Source organism: Furipterus horrens, unplaced genomic scaffold (genome assembly GCF_987537825.1).
Source record: "Furipterus horrens unplaced genomic scaffold, mFurHor1.1.pri manual_scaffold_17, whole genome shotgun sequence".
Lineage (NCBI taxonomy): Eukaryota > Metazoa > Chordata > Mammalia > Chiroptera > Furipteridae > Furipterus > Furipterus horrens.
In genome coordinates this window covers 35,067,693-35,083,148 of record NW_028327187.1, presented here as the reverse complement: position 1 = coordinate 35,083,148, position 15,456 = coordinate 35,067,693, and the positions used below count along the sequence as shown (strand labels likewise).

Sequence of the window (15,456 nt, the reverse complement as noted above, 5' to 3'; positions counted from 1 at the left end):
ATTTTTCCCCTTTGCTCCCCTCTGCCCAGCATCCCCCTTCCCCAACAATCCCCCCTCCCCAAGTCACTGCCCATGGGTCATACATACAAGCTCTTCTGCCTTACCTTTTCATATATTCTTCTTCTTCTTCTTTTCTTTAAAATAAATAAATAATTAATTATTTTAACAAAGAAAAATAACAATCCCTCCCTCTCAGACTTAAGACCCTTTATAATCTTATAAAGAACAATGGACGAAGGTCTCGAGCTCCTCTAGCTGCTTCAAGCTGGACATGGTCGTCGTCCTACCTACCCTTCGGTCCAGAAATCCCTAATAAGAGTGGGGATGTGGAGGCAGGCATGGCATTCCCACATGGGGAAGGATCATGCAGACTCCAGATCTGTTGGCTGTCCCTGGACAATGGCATGTTTGATTTAACAGGCTGGCATCCTTGTTGTATTCTGGAGGCAACAGATTTGTCAACAGGGTTAAAAGAGCATTCAATCTATAACCACTAGATGACAAAAGGCAGGGATTAATTTTTCAATGTCCCATATTAGGGAAAAGAAGTGCTTCTTTGGAGGAAGGTGTGCCAGGTACATCTTACCTGTCCAAAACCCTTTTGCCCATTATACTCTAGTTTGGGCTGAGAGAAATAGTTTAGGTTTCCCCACTCTCAGACCTCTGGGGTCTTTCTGTCCAAGCCATTAGGACAGAAAAGAGAAAACAGTTTTAAAGTGAAGCCCACAGACCACCCCATCCTTTACCAACCCAGCCACTTAGTTCAGCCAAACCATTGAGTCTCAGGAGGCAGCGATGCAGACAGGATTTAGTGAGGTCTATACATACAGACAATCACTCAGGTAATGAGATCATAGGCTTATGACCTTTGAAAACAGAAAACACATGTTAATTTATGTAACATAACCCACATACAATTCTCTAAATTTGTAGGACTGTCTTATCGGAAAGACATCCAGTTGCAAGGCATCTGACATTCTTCTTGCCTGTAAATTAAACATCTTTGATAATACCACAGATATAGTTTAATTTTCAAATCAAAACAAACTTTAAATGAAGATAAACTTTAAAGACGGCTAGCTGCACTACTTTACAGTCTACCACTGAGCATTGTGATTATCCTTGAATCACGATTTTTCTCCATAAGATTACCCTCCTTGTCATTGAAGAGACTGCATTAAGTCCATTTTTAATTTATCCTGTACATCTGCATAAACACAACAAGAGCAGCAAATGATCACTTATGATCTTTAGTTCTGTTTGCTGGAACTTATGCAAGGAACATTTAGGGTGACCTTCAGTCTGCCCTTCAGGGCACAGAAGCAGAACCACATTCCTGGCATTCAGCCTTGCCTGTAAACACCTGTCTTTTCCAAGTCCTTCTGGTTTTCCATTGTGCCTTAAGGTCCCATCTAGCCATCTTTCAGGAAAGCAACCTTTATTCCTTCCCTGGAAAGATTGCCATGGACCGCACAATCAACGAAGGTACCAGGCTTTTTATCTCATGGGCTTTTATTACCTTTGAAAGTCAATCCCAGTTCCTCAGTTCTTTTTGGTAACAACTAGAGCCCAAGTATGTCTCCTTTAGGCATGACATTCCAGTCAAAATCTTAGTCAAAAAAACCTCTATTAACAACTGGTCTTATTAGTTTTATGCAAAGAAACTTATGTCATTACTTACTTGTTTAGAATGCCAAACTCTAGAGGGATCGGATAGGGAGAAAAATATACAGTGTGAAAGAAAATCCTTGTCCTTCTAATATTCACTGAACTTGCATTTCTATTCTTTATACTTTTCCCCCCACTAAAATTTTTTTGGTTTGTTTTTCCATTACAGTTGTCCCACTTTTTTCTCCCTCTTGCTTCCCTGTACCCTGCCCCCCCTTCTCCCACATTCAGTCCCCACCCAGTTGTCCATGTCCATGGGTCATTTATACATGTTTTTTGACTAGAACCTTCCTCTTCTTACCCCCTTCTCTCCCTCCCATCTCCCCCTTTGTTACTGTTAGTTTATTTCTTGTTTACATACCTCTGGTTCAATTTTACTCATTTGTTTGTGTTGTTCATTAGTTTCCTGTAACAGGTGATAGCATAAGGTAATTTTCTTTTGTTGCCTGGCTTATTTCACTAAGTATAATTCTCTCTAGTTCCTTCCATGTTGTTGCAAATAGTAGAAGTTTCTTCTTTCTTTCAGTACTTATTCATTGTCATTTTCCCCCTTTGTACTCGTGTTCCTCTTTGTCTCTCTCTGTTTCTTCATCTTCTTAGAACAAACCCTTTAGCATCTCTTGCAATGCTGGTTTGGTGGAGATGTATTCTTTTAGTCTTCTTTTGTCTGAGAAACTCCTTATTTCACCTTCCATTTTGAATGAGAGTCTTGCTGGGTAGAGTATTCTTGGTTGTAGGCCTTTGTTTTTCATTGCTTGGAATATTTTTTGCCATTCCCTTCTGGCTTGTAGTGTTTCTGCTGAGAAATCTGATGATAGCCTTATTGGAGCTCCCTTGTATGTTATTAGTTGTTTCTCTCTTGCTGCTTTTAGGATTCTCTCTTTGTCTTTGAATGTTTCCATTTTAATTATGATGTGTCTTGAAGTGGGCCTGTTGGGGTTCATCTTCATTGGGACCCTTTGTGCTTCTTGGACTTGCGTGACTCTTTCTCTCCTCATGTGAGGGAAGTTTTCTGTCATTGGTTTTTCAAAGAGGTTTTCTATCCCTTGCTCTTCTTCTCCTTCTGGAGTTTCTATGATATGAATATTATTACGTTTCATGTTGTCCTGCAGCTGTCTTAGAGCCTCTTCAGTCTTGTTCATCCTTTTTTCATTTTGTTGCGCTGTCTGGGAGTTTTTACCTACATTGTCCTCCAGCTCGCTGATCCGATCTTCTGCTTCCTCTAGCCTGCTTTTAATTCCTTCTATTGTGTTCTTCAATTCAGAGATTGTATTCTTCATTTCCTTCTGGCTCTTATTGATAGTTTCTAGGTCCTTTTTCATGCTAGTGTAATTCTCAGTAAGTTCCTTGTAGTATTTCTGGAGTTCCTTGTAGTTTCCCTGGAGTTCTTTGTAGTTTCCGCTGAGCTCATTGAGCTTCTCCATAATCCATGCTTTCAATTCCATATCTGATAGTTGGCTCCCCTCTATTTCATTTAGCACTCTTTCTGGGGATTCTACCTTTCCTTTCGATGGGGGATGGTTTCTCTGTCTCCCCACTTTTGTGACTTCTATTGTTTCTTGATGCTTCTTAGAATGATCTGCACTTCCTCTCATTGGTTTTTTATAACAATAAAAAGTAGCAATCTCCCCCTCTCAGACTTAAGACCCTTTATAAAGGACAATGGGCAAAGGTCTCGTCCTCCTCTAGCTGCTTCAAGCTGGGCATGGTCGTTGTCCTACCTACATTTGGGTCCAAAAATCTCTAGTAAGAGTCAGAGTGTTGAGCAGAGGGTTGCCTTTCCACATGGAGAAGGATCTTTCAGACTCCAGGTCAGTTGGCTGTCCCCAGACAACGGTGTGCTTGGTTTAACAGTCTGGCATCCTTGTTGTATTCTGGTGGCAACAGATTTTGCAGCAGTGTTAAAAGGCATCATTCAATCCATAACCACTAGATGACAGAAGGAAAGGGATTAATTTTTCAATGTCCCACATTAGGGAAAAAAAGCGTTTCTTTGGAGGAACTTGTGCCAGGCACATCACACCTATCCAAAACACTTTTGCCAACTATACTTAGTTTGGGCTGAGGGGAATATTTTAGGTTTCCCCCCTCTCAGACCTCTGGGTCTTTTCTGTCCAAGCTATCGGTATAGAAAAGAGAAACCGGTTTTAAAGTGAAGCCCACAGACCACCCTATTTTTCACCAACTCAGCCACTTACTTCAACCAAACCATTGAGTCTCGAGAGGCAGCAATGCAGTGAGGATTTAGTGAGGACTATATGTATGGACAGTCACTCAGATAATAAGATCATAGACTTATGCCCTCTGGTTTAATTTCTCTTGTTTGTTTGTGTTTTTCATTAGTCTCCTGTAATAGCTGATAGCATAAGGTATTTTTCTTTCGTTGCATGTCTTATTTCGCTAAGCATAATTCTCTCTAGTTCCATCCATGTTGTTGCAAATGGTAGAAATTCCTTCTCTGTTTCTGCTACATAGCACTCCATTGTGTATATGTACCACAGTTTTTTGATCCACTCATCTACAGATGGGCACTTAGGTTGTTTCCAGTACTTGGCTATTGTAACTAGTGCTGCTATGAACATAGAGGTGCATAGGTTTTTTTTAAATTGGTGTTTTGTGATTCTTCAGATATAATCTTAGCAATGGAATTGCTGGTTCAAAAGGCAGTTCTATTTTTAGTTTTTTGAGGGAAGTCTATACTGTTTTCCATAATGGCTGTACCAGTCTGCCTTCCCACCAGCAGTACACCAGAGTATGCTTTTCTCCACGTCCTCACCAGCACATGTTGTTTGTTGATTTGTTGATGATGGCCATTCTGACTGGTGTGAGGTGCTATCTCATTGTGGTTTTTATTTGCATCTCTCTGATGGCTAATGATGTTGAGCATTCTTTCATATGTCTATGGATCCTCTGTATGTCCTCCTTAGAGAAGTGTTTGTTCAGGTCCTTTTCCCATTTTTTAATTGGGTTGTCTGTGTTCTTGGTATTGAGTTGTATAAACTCTTTATATATTTTGGAGATCAATCCCTTTTCTGAGGTCAGGATAATTTAATATATATATCTAGTTATCATTTGAAATATTTTAAAACCCAGTGTAGACTGCTGAGAGTTTCTGCCCTTTAAGAATACATATGACCTAAGAGAAAAAGAAAGTTAGAGACAGGATTGGAAGAAAAATGATATCCTAATTGGCAAAAGGGCACCTCCCAGTGGGCATCTACCATGTTCCTTATGTTTTTAGAATTTAAAAGTAAGGATAAAGGCAGGGGGCTATGTGTGGGTGGGGGTTAGTTGCCTTGGGAAAAGCCAGACAAACCACTGCCCAGATTAGTACCTTTAGCTTAGAAGATAGCAGAGATCTTGGAGATGACGATGGAGTTGGGAACAGTTGATTCCAGGTCACATCCCTTGGCCATCCTCAGACTCCTTCACAATCCCAGGACAAATGGCAATTTTATAGATGCTATTCACACTGACATTTCTCTACCTAGAAGAAATTATCTCTTAGGGTGTCACTATCCTAAGATAGATTCATTTTCCATTAAAAAAGACAGAAAGTCAATCTGTCCTTCCAGCTAAAAGGCAGAGAAATAAGGGTGCAGTAAGAGATGCCAAGTATTCTCCTCTGTTCTTCAGGTGATTACATTGGGCTTTGGCAGAAGGGCTGATGATTTGATAAAAGTGCCCCTCTCTTTCAAATGAGGCATATTAACTACAGGAAGGAGCATTAATGACACATGAAAGTCTGCCACTCTGAGCAGAGAGTGTGAAGAAATATTTCCAACCAAATTTAGTCTCGCAGGGCCTTTATTCAGATCCAGGGAAACTCGTTTGTCTTCATTTTGTCTTTAACTCTCTCAGCTCCCCAAGGAAAGGGAGCCCTAACCAATAGATTCAGACTGGGACATCTGTTCTGGAAAAAGAAATGGGGAGATCCCATTGTGACACTGCTTGTTGTTGCACAGATTTAAATAGAGCACATCCCTTTCTCCAGATCTTAACAACTGATGACAGTAAAAATCCCATACAGTACAGCCAATAAAGCAGTTTACATCATGTCCCTCAACATGCAGCAATTATATTCCTATTGTCTAGCTTGATTCTCTCCCACTCCTTTTCCACCACATTTAAACTTTCCAAAGGAAATGTCTGCCAAAGGCCACTAGAACCCTGTGATTGATACAGAGTTAAGACAGGTCATGTCTGCTTCTTCTTTTGAATAACATATAATATCTTATACATTACACACCAGCACATTACCTACCTCCTTCCTCCAATATTTCTCCTTGCTTTCAGAAAGTGCTTTAAAATGAAGGCTGACATGCTCCTGGTCATGCACAGTCTTCAGGTGGGTTTAAACCCTTGGATCAGATAATCAGGTGAAACTACTTTGAAACTATAACATAAGTCTTTCAGCTCAAAATTTTTAAATTACATTTAAACTGTCATTTGTGTCTTAAACCTGTCAAACTCTTTAAGTGCATCATCCCTACACATATGAGTTTGTTGAGCTTTTAGTTTTATGAAATTTACAACTTTGGCAATCCACCTGTGGAAAGGACTATAAACTCCCTCAAGTTAAATCACCTCCAATAATGCAGTTGTTTCTGGGTTGCCACTGGTGAGTGGAAAACTCAAACCTAATTTGGTGTGTTTACTGTGCCCACACAGCCACCTTGTTGTTGTTGTTGTTATTCTATCACAGTTGTCCCATTTTTCCCTTTGCCCCTCTTAAGTTGCCTGATTAAAATACTTTAAGTAGTCCTGGCCAGGTAATTCAGCTGGTTGGTGTGTTGTCCTGAAATGCCAAGGTTGTGGATTTGATCCCCAGTCGGGGCACATAAAAGAAGCAACCAATGAATACATAAATATGTGGAACAACAAATTGATCTTTCTCTCTCTCTCAAATCAATAAAAAATAAAATAAATAAAATTCCTTAAGTAGTTGCTGTGTTTTGTTTGTCACCTGGAATACCCTCATACCTCCTACTTACCCATCTAGGTTTCTGAAAATGGCCTGCCTACTGCTAGCACAGGCAGAGCCTTGAGGAAAAAAGATGACTGGACTCATTCAGGGCACCATAAGTCAGAAGTTCACCTACTTTCTAGCCCCATGGATAACTCTTAGTACTCTCTCTCAGCCATAGCTGACTTTCATAAGGAGCAGAGACCAGGAGAGGAATGCTGTTTGGGGAGTTGCCTTTTAATGTTGGCCTCCTAAATCTTTAACTTGCCTTAACAGTGGTTCTTCCCCTCGTCTGCAAGTTATGGCAGTCTTAAGGAGAGCTAAATGGGTCTTTTCTGACACTAGTTATCTTCTTACCATTTCTTTAATAATCATGTGGATGTCTCCCCAGATATGCTATGCAGGTCCTGACCTCTGAAATAATCAACTGTCACAACTTTCTTTTCATATGAAGGTGGGGATAGTGGTGGCAGAGGGCAAGGGATTCTCCAAGACTAACTATGAGCTGACATGACAATTCTGCTACAAGAGGTAGAAGGGGCTGCCAAGTTCCCTACAGAGCTGGATGTCCCTGATGCTTGATCAGTAGCCCCATCCCTTCTACTGGTTGAAGATTCTCCCACCCGCTTTTTGCTTTTCCTTTGTCTTTTGTCTGTAATAGTATTTTTTTATTTTTCAATTATAGCTAACATACAATATTATATTAGTTTCAGGTGTACAATATAGTGATTAGACATTTATGTAACTTATGAAGTGATCACATAATAAGCCTAGTACCCGACAGACATGTAGTAGGTCTTTTTTAAGGTTCAGCATGGGAATTCTCAATTTGGAGCCAGGTCCACATCAATGAGGTTTAATTGAGCACAGATTGAATGCTCTTCTTCATTGAGGAAGCACCCTCCCAAAAAGAAACTCCACCTTCTTTGGAAAAGCTCCTTAGAAAAAAAAACATTCAGAGATGGTAGAAAAAGTAGACTGAGGAAAAAAGACAAGTACTTGAGGGAAGAAGGTTTTTCATGTTGTCTTGTGTCAAAAGTACTTTTAACTAGGAATGGCTTCCTTTGGAAATTTTTCTTTTCCTACAAGTTCCTGGGAACCAGGTGAGAAGTATCTCTTTGTCTATCTGGCCACCTCTTGTTAATATTTAGCTGTGCTTATCATCTGGTGGATGTTTCAGTTATAGAGTTAGTTTATTTCCTCTTAAAAGATGTCAAGATTCTCAAACCCCTTTCTCTACTTGTTTAAAAAAGAGCCCAATTCCCCTAAACTCAGTCCAAAGTGATTTAATCACACAAATGCCCCTTATTTCTTCCTTCCAAAACAAAGAAACAGCAATTTCTCTTAGAATTGTCAAATTATTTAACTTTGGAAGATCAAAAACTAGTTAAATTAAGTAATTAAATTCAAATAAGATCAAATGGTAAATTATACTAGCAGGGCATTTGCACGTTCTAAGCAGGAGACAGAAATATGTTGGCAGCGAAAGAAGGTGGTTTTATCTGTGAATTCTTTTGGCATGACAAGGCTCTTTCTAACTGATTTGGATTCTCTTTGCCAAAAAAACCCACTAGTTTTTTGGCAAATTCCATTTTTATTAGTAGCCTTTGTTTCTAAGACTAGGTCTGGTCCCAGGAAAAGGGTAAAATAGATAAAATTTGTCTTTGTCTCCTATCCAGTTAGAAATGTAGAACTAGTAATTCAGGAAATTAGCTGGAATGAGGGGAGAGTTAAAGCCGTAGAAAATAGTACTGAGGGGAGAGAGTGAAGGACAGAACCTTAAAAGAGTCTTGCTTATTCCACAAATATTAATTGATTATCTCCTATGCCAGACCCTGTGAGTGGACACTGGGGGGTGCAAAAGTGCACCTTCATTGAGAGAGGAGGAATAGGAAGAAAACCAGAAAAGGAACATTCAGAGAGGTAGAAGAACCCCCATATTTAGGATCAGAGAGCCACTGGAAGAGAGTATACAGACTATACAAACATACCATGTTTTACTGTGCTTCACTTTATTGCACTTTACAGATGTTGTACTTTTTACAAATTGGAGGCAAGATGCCCCACCAGCAAAAAGATTATGACTCACTTTATTGTGATACTCACTTTATTACAGTGGTCTAGAACCATGTCCACAATATCTCTGATGTATAGCTATATAGTGCAAGAGGTCATTGATGTCACATGAGCAGTTGGTGTCTGAGAGAAGGTCTTTGAATTTGGCAACCAAGTATATAATTCAAGAAGCAATTTAAGTAAATTGGAGGGAATGGAAGTTTGATCACTGGTGTATAGGGACAAAGTGGGGTTAGAATCAAGAGATAGGAAGGTTGTTTTTTTTTTTTCAAGAAGATTGGTAGTAATAGAGAAAGATGTTGCATGGTTAAGAGGGTAGTAGGACCAAAAGAAAATGGGAGGAATGGTTTTTGTTTTATTTTTATTTGTCAGTAAACAGAATTGCTTGAGTATGATTTTAAGTGAATAGATCAACAAATGGTTTTGAAATTACAGCAAGCATTAGAATCACCAGCAGGGCCATCTGAGTCCCACCCACAGTTTCAAGTTCCATAAATTTGGGGTGGAGGCCTAAGAAATGGCATTTCTGACAAGTTCCAGGTGAATCTAATGGTGCTAGTGCAGGCAACCAAATTTTCAGAAGCACTGGAATAGATTGACAAGGAAAAATTAGTAAAAAAGAATAAATGGAGCTGAGTTTAAAGAAGAGACAGAAGAATATGGTATGTAAGGAATAAGTATATTAAATCTTAGAAAGTTCATTTTCTATCAGATGGAAATGATAAAAGAGATTGATGAAGATAGAGCAATATGTAGGGAAAGAGAAAAGGGACACTGAACTGATAGAGCTCATATCAGATGGTTTCCATCTTCTTAGTAAAGAAAGAGGCAAGATCATCTGAAGGGATGATAGGATTGGAAAGGATTAAGACTATGAAAAGTTTAGAATAAGGATCATTTATACGTTTAGAGACTAATCGACTTTAGGGTGATAAACAATGGGTTTAATTTTAGAAATGGTGAGTTTGCAATGGTAGTGAGCCATCAAGGTAGATTTGTTCAGCAGGCTGTTGGCTTCAATCAATGCTTACTTTCTGAAGCTTTCACTATAGAATGTTCTCTATGAGTGTAAGGAGTTTTGTCTGTTTTATCTTTCTTGCTCATTGCCTCATCCCTCACACCACGAATAGTGCTTGGCACAGAATAGATACTCAAATATGCACTGGAATGAACCTTAGAGGAGTTGGCTATGGTTGGTTATTATACATGAGAGTAGTGTACAGTAGAAATCTGCAAGTGTATATGCAGTTGGAACATTGTGGTTTTTGATAAAGTGAGTTCTGGAATCTGAAGACCAAGGTTCTAATCCCAGTCTCTAGTGTCTCAATTTCTCCTTCTTGAACATGGGAATGATCATGCATAGACCACGTTTGCTGTGAGAATTAAATGAGATAATATAATATATATAAAGTGCTTAAAACAGTGCCTCACACAGAGTAAGCACTGACTGAATAAATGTTAGCTGGCTGTTTATTAGCTTACATTTCCCCTGAAATGAATTAAGGAGTGTTTCTTAACCAGGTTGAGTCACTATATGTAATAAGACATAATTTCTTTGAAAACATACTCAATCTCAGACTTCATCATTTTCTTCTGCCTCTCCACACTGGTAGAGATATTGAGATATAATTCCATTTAATATAGAAAAAATGACCATCAAATTTTTCTTTTACTTCACATCTGATATACCATCCCAAAGCCTTTCTTTGGTCAGAAGCATTTTTCTAGGTGTGCATTTTAGGACTGACTTCAGACTAAAACCTACTACTATTGTAAAGGGATAATTATGGAAAACAAAAGAAGTACAGAAAATCCTAGGGTCTATTTTCATGGGATTAATATAAAAACATTGCCTGCTTTCGCCTGAATACGCAGTGCACTACTGACACATTATTTTATTGATGCAATATATGTGGCTGTTACACTGATATTTATCACTAGAAATAAGGACTTACTATATAAATTAATATGTATTTTTAATAATTGCTTTACCCTATTTATTGCCCACACAGAATTATTTCATGTTTGCATATATCATATTCAATAATCAACAACTTATATTTCAGGCAGTTATGATTTGTTCACTTTAGCATCTGTTACAGTGATAGATGCAAAAATAGAAGATTGAGTCCCTGCCTTCAAAGAACCAATGTTTTAATAAATATAATCTCCAAAAATAATTCAAGGATAATAGCAAACACTCAAGTACCATAGTCTTGTGTCATACCTCATGGTGGGGAAGGAGGTAGTTAAAACAAGTATGGACTATTGTGCTCACCCCACAAGAATTTCCAGTCAGGTGAGGAAGATAAAACATAAGAACATATAAATTAAAATAAGGAAACAAGAGCTAAACAATGGTATGTCACAAGGGGATATGAGATGAGTTGAAAAGTAGCAAAAAATTTTTTGAAAAGAAAAATTGAGTCAGTTTCCCTAAGCCAATATGTCTCAGGACAAAAGACTAGCCAGTGTGCTTTTCTTAACTTACCATCAGGATAAAGCATTTTAGAACCCACTGAATGCTACTACTTTTCTAACCAAAGAACTGGCAAATCAATGGTTGTAGTGATATAAGACTTTATAGTTCCAACAAAGAGGTATATTAAGTGGCAAATGACTGATGGAAATACTGTCTCTAAAAATTAATTTTTTTTTCCAGAGAGCTGATATAGCTGTTGCTCCACTTACTATAACGCTGGTCCGTGAAGAAGTTATAGATTTTTCAAAGCCATTTATGAGCCTGGGCATCTCCATCATGATAAAGAAGCCTCAGAAATCAAAACCAGGAGTATTCTCATTTCTGGATCCCTTGGCTTATGAAATCTGGATGTGCATCGTCTTCGCTTACATTGGAGTCAGTGTAGTTCTTTTCCTAGTCAGCAGATTCAGCCCTTACGAATGGCACTTGGAAGACAACAATGAAGAACCTCGTGACCCGCAAAGCCCTCCTGATCCTCCAAATGAGTTTGGAATATTTAACAGTCTTTGGTTTTCCTTGGGTGCCTTTATGCAGCAAGGATGTGATATTTCTCCAAGGTTTGTTTCCATGTCATACCCAATGCCTCCTTGCATTTTATGGCCATGATCCATTCATGTACATCTTCTGTTCACCCATATCAAATTCAGATTTATTTCATTTGACATTCCACCCAATGACAAATTATCATCAAGACCTTTTGTTTGCTTGTGTCCATGAAGTGTGTCATTGGTGTTGCTTTGACAGTCTTTTGTGCATTTCTATGGTATCATAGATTCATACACATTATAGTAAACATTTGAACTCTGGATAAAGGTAACATTGCCAATTAATATTAATATTATTCACATAAAGCTAATACTAAATCTTTATTATATCAAACAGGCATAGTTTCTTCATTAATTGAGTTAAAACTTTTTCTCATTTGTCCAGAGATTAGATCTAGAAAAAATTTTAAAGATAGAACTCTTCTTTAAAAAACCCTCCTACCTTCCACTTTCAGCATCCTTCCTTTCTTTTACTTTGTTCTCACACTGCCTGTAACTATCCATTTCAGTATCTTGCCCAAGTTTTATTTTTTTAAAACTATAAAAAATTTTAAAGAAAAATAAGAGGAAGTGTGTGTGACCATGACTTGCACAGAGAGTTTTCAAACACAAAAAGCACAATCTATTTTAAAAATTGATAAACTGGACTTCATCAAACTTCAATTTTTTGCATTTAAAAAGACATTAAGAAAATGAAAAGACAAGCCAATGACTGGAAGAAAATATTAGCAAATCACACAAGACTTATACCCTGGATATATGAAGATCTCTTGCTATTCAATAAAAACAGAAACAACCCAATGTTTAAAGTGGACAAAACATTTCAATAGACATTTTCCAAAAGAAGATATACAAATGGCTAATAACCACATGTAAACATGTTCAACACCATTAGTCATTAGGGAAATGCAAATTAAAATCACAATGAGCTGTCTCTACACATCCTCTAGAATAGCTATAATCAAAAACACAGATAATACCAAGTGGTGGTGAGGATGTAGAATGACTGTAGCTCTCATCTGTTAGCAGTGTGAATGCAAACTGCTACAGCAAAATTATAAAATTGTAAAAAGGTTTGGCCGTTTCTTATAGTTAGACATACACTTAAAATATGACACAGCAATTCCACTTTTAGTTATTTATCTAACAGCAAAGAAAACATGTATCTATGGGGGGCTTCCAGCTAAGATGGAGGCATAGGTTGACACACTTTGCCTCCTCACACAACCATAAGGATTACAACTACTTCAAAACAACAACGGAGAGATCCAAAATGGTAGAGGAGTAGTGAAAGCTACACTAACCTCCTCCCAGGACCAATCTGGAATTACAACTTAATTGTGGAGAAATCATCTAGAATAACCAACTGAATATTAGCTGGAGAGAAGCCTTATAACCACAGACAGACAGAAAAGACTGCTTCATCACAACATGACTGGTAGGAAGTGTGAATACATGAGAGGGCTAGCTGGGTTCCCACAGGTGGCAGCTAAAGGGACAAGAAACATCACAGCAGCTGGGGGTTCCCCCTGAGAAGGGCGGGGTCTAAACCCCCAGCTGGGCTTCCTAGCATACAGCAACAGAATGAAGAGCAAAATAGCATCCAACTGTGAAAAACAAAAAGTCATGGTGTCGGGATAGGGTGGGGGGGGTGGTTGCTGGCCTTAGAGAAATGGCTGGAGACAGAGTTCTTAAAGGGACTACGTACAAAAATACATTGGCACCCACTTACCCTGAACTGTAACAGAGGGAGGGCAGAGTGGACTAGAGACTCTTAAGGAGAGTTTGGGGCAGTGACTTTGAGGAGAGAACTGAGGGAGCAGTCAACCAGGTCCCAGTACAGACACATTCCCCATACTGCAGGCAGACCACTCCCCTCCAAGTGGTGTCAGCTTGAGGGGAAGCAGTAGTCCCAGCTGCAGGAATTAATCTGCCCTGCCATCGGTGCTTAAGACTGACAGCTGATCACAGATTGAATAGATTAACAACTAAAAGAGACAAACAAATATGGTAGATCTCTGGTAGTCCTGAACAGGCTGCCTAGGCCCAGACTGTGACTCGATCTGATTCTACCAGGGGCAGATCCAGGAAGTAAAGAAAGCGTACCTCTACGACACTATACAAGACATGGTGGGAGGAATGACTCTCAGTCAGCTAGCTGGAGAGAAGGACCCACCAAAGAGCAACACAACAACAACCAAAACCCAAGTACAACCAGACAGCCCAAATAAATGGCATTAAGAGCAACCCAAGAGCATCAAGTTGAGGAGATCAAGAAAACTGCACCACTAAATCCTACAGGTCTTCTACCCCAAAAGGTCACACCACAAAGAGAGGAAGTCAAAGCAAATTAATGTAATAAGCAGAAACAAGCAAGAAGAGTCACCAAAAATGGGGAGACAAAGAAACAACCCCCCAATGAAAGGAAAGGAGGAATCCCCAGAAAGAGTGCTAAGGAAATAGAGATAAGCAAACTATCAGACATGGAATTCAAACAATGATTATAGGGAAGCTCAGTGAGTTCAGCGAGCTCAAAGAAAACTACAAAGAACTCCAGGGGAACTACAAAAACAACAACAAAACCCAGAACTGCCAGAAAATTGAACTGACAGAACTGTATGGAAGTCTGGCAACCAAAGATTTAAAGAAGAAATATCCAGACATGTAGGAGGGGTGGAGACAGGAAACAAGGCAGAAAGGATGTGGTGTGGTGGAGGTGAGGCAGTGGCAAGGCGGCAGCTGCAGACAGCAGAACAAGCAGCTCCACATTCACATGCAGCACATAAAAGCCAGGAGAGATACCTGAGGAATAATCCCAGCCCCAGGCTAGACCATGCAGCTCACCATTCCAGCATTGGGAAAACAAAGCCTCATAGCTTCTGTCTGTGAAAACCAGTGGGGGTTGGGGAGGTGGAAGTAACTTCTCATCTCTCAGGAGAGCTCATTTAGAGGGCCCCCACCATCCTAGAACATATGCAAATCCACCCACTCTGGGAACCATCACCAGGGCAACAGCTAAAGGAGTGCAAGTTGCACACGGGAAGCAGGTTAAGTGACTGGAAAAGGAGCAAGTGTTGAGCAAGTGGCATTGTTTCCTCTCTGACTCATCTCCCACATATAACACCACAAATCAGCGAAACAGGTCACCCAGCACTGACAAATACCTAAGGCTTTGCCCCTTACAACACAACAGGTGTGGCAGCTCTACCTAATACACAGAAACAAACACAAGGAGGTTGTTAAACTGAGGAGACAAAGAAGTATGGCAAAATGAAAGAACAGACCAAAATGCCAGAAAAAGAATTAAGCGAAATGGAGGTAGTCAACCTATCAGATGCAGACTTCAAAACACTGGTGATACAATGCTCAGAGAAATTATCGAGTATGGCAAACGCATAGGGGAAGCAATTAAGGCTACACTAACTGAAATAAAGAAAAATCCACACACAACCAGTAGTGAAGGAAGGGAATCCAGGCTTCAAATCAATGAATTGGAACCTAAGGAAGAAATAAACAGTCAATCAGTACAGAATGAAGAAATAATATTTGAAAAAAATGAGGAAAGTAAAAGACGACTCTGGGACATCTCCAATGGTGCCAACATCCAAATCATAAGGATGCCAGAAGTAGAAGAGTAAGAGCAAGAAATCGAAAGCTTATTTGAAAAAATAATGAAAGAAAATTTCCCTAATTTGGCAAAGGAAATAGACATACAAGTC

At 39.2% G+C, this 15,456-nt stretch overlaps 1 protein-coding gene across 2 annotated transcripts in view; it reads left to right on the top strand.

Annotated features, from left to right (window-relative positions):
* GRIA3 (glutamate ionotropic receptor AMPA type subunit 3) overlaps positions 1-15,456 on the top strand; it is a 520,351-nt gene that overhangs the window by 398,527 nt on the left and 106,368 nt on the right. For both annotated transcript variants that reach the window (XM_090265357.1, XM_090265359.1), the window contains exon 11: positions 11,373-11,749. In XM_090265357.1, coding sequence (XP_090121483.1) covers positions 11,373-11,749 — 377 coding nt within the window. The remainder of the gene's footprint in view (positions 1-11,372; positions 11,750-15,456) is intronic.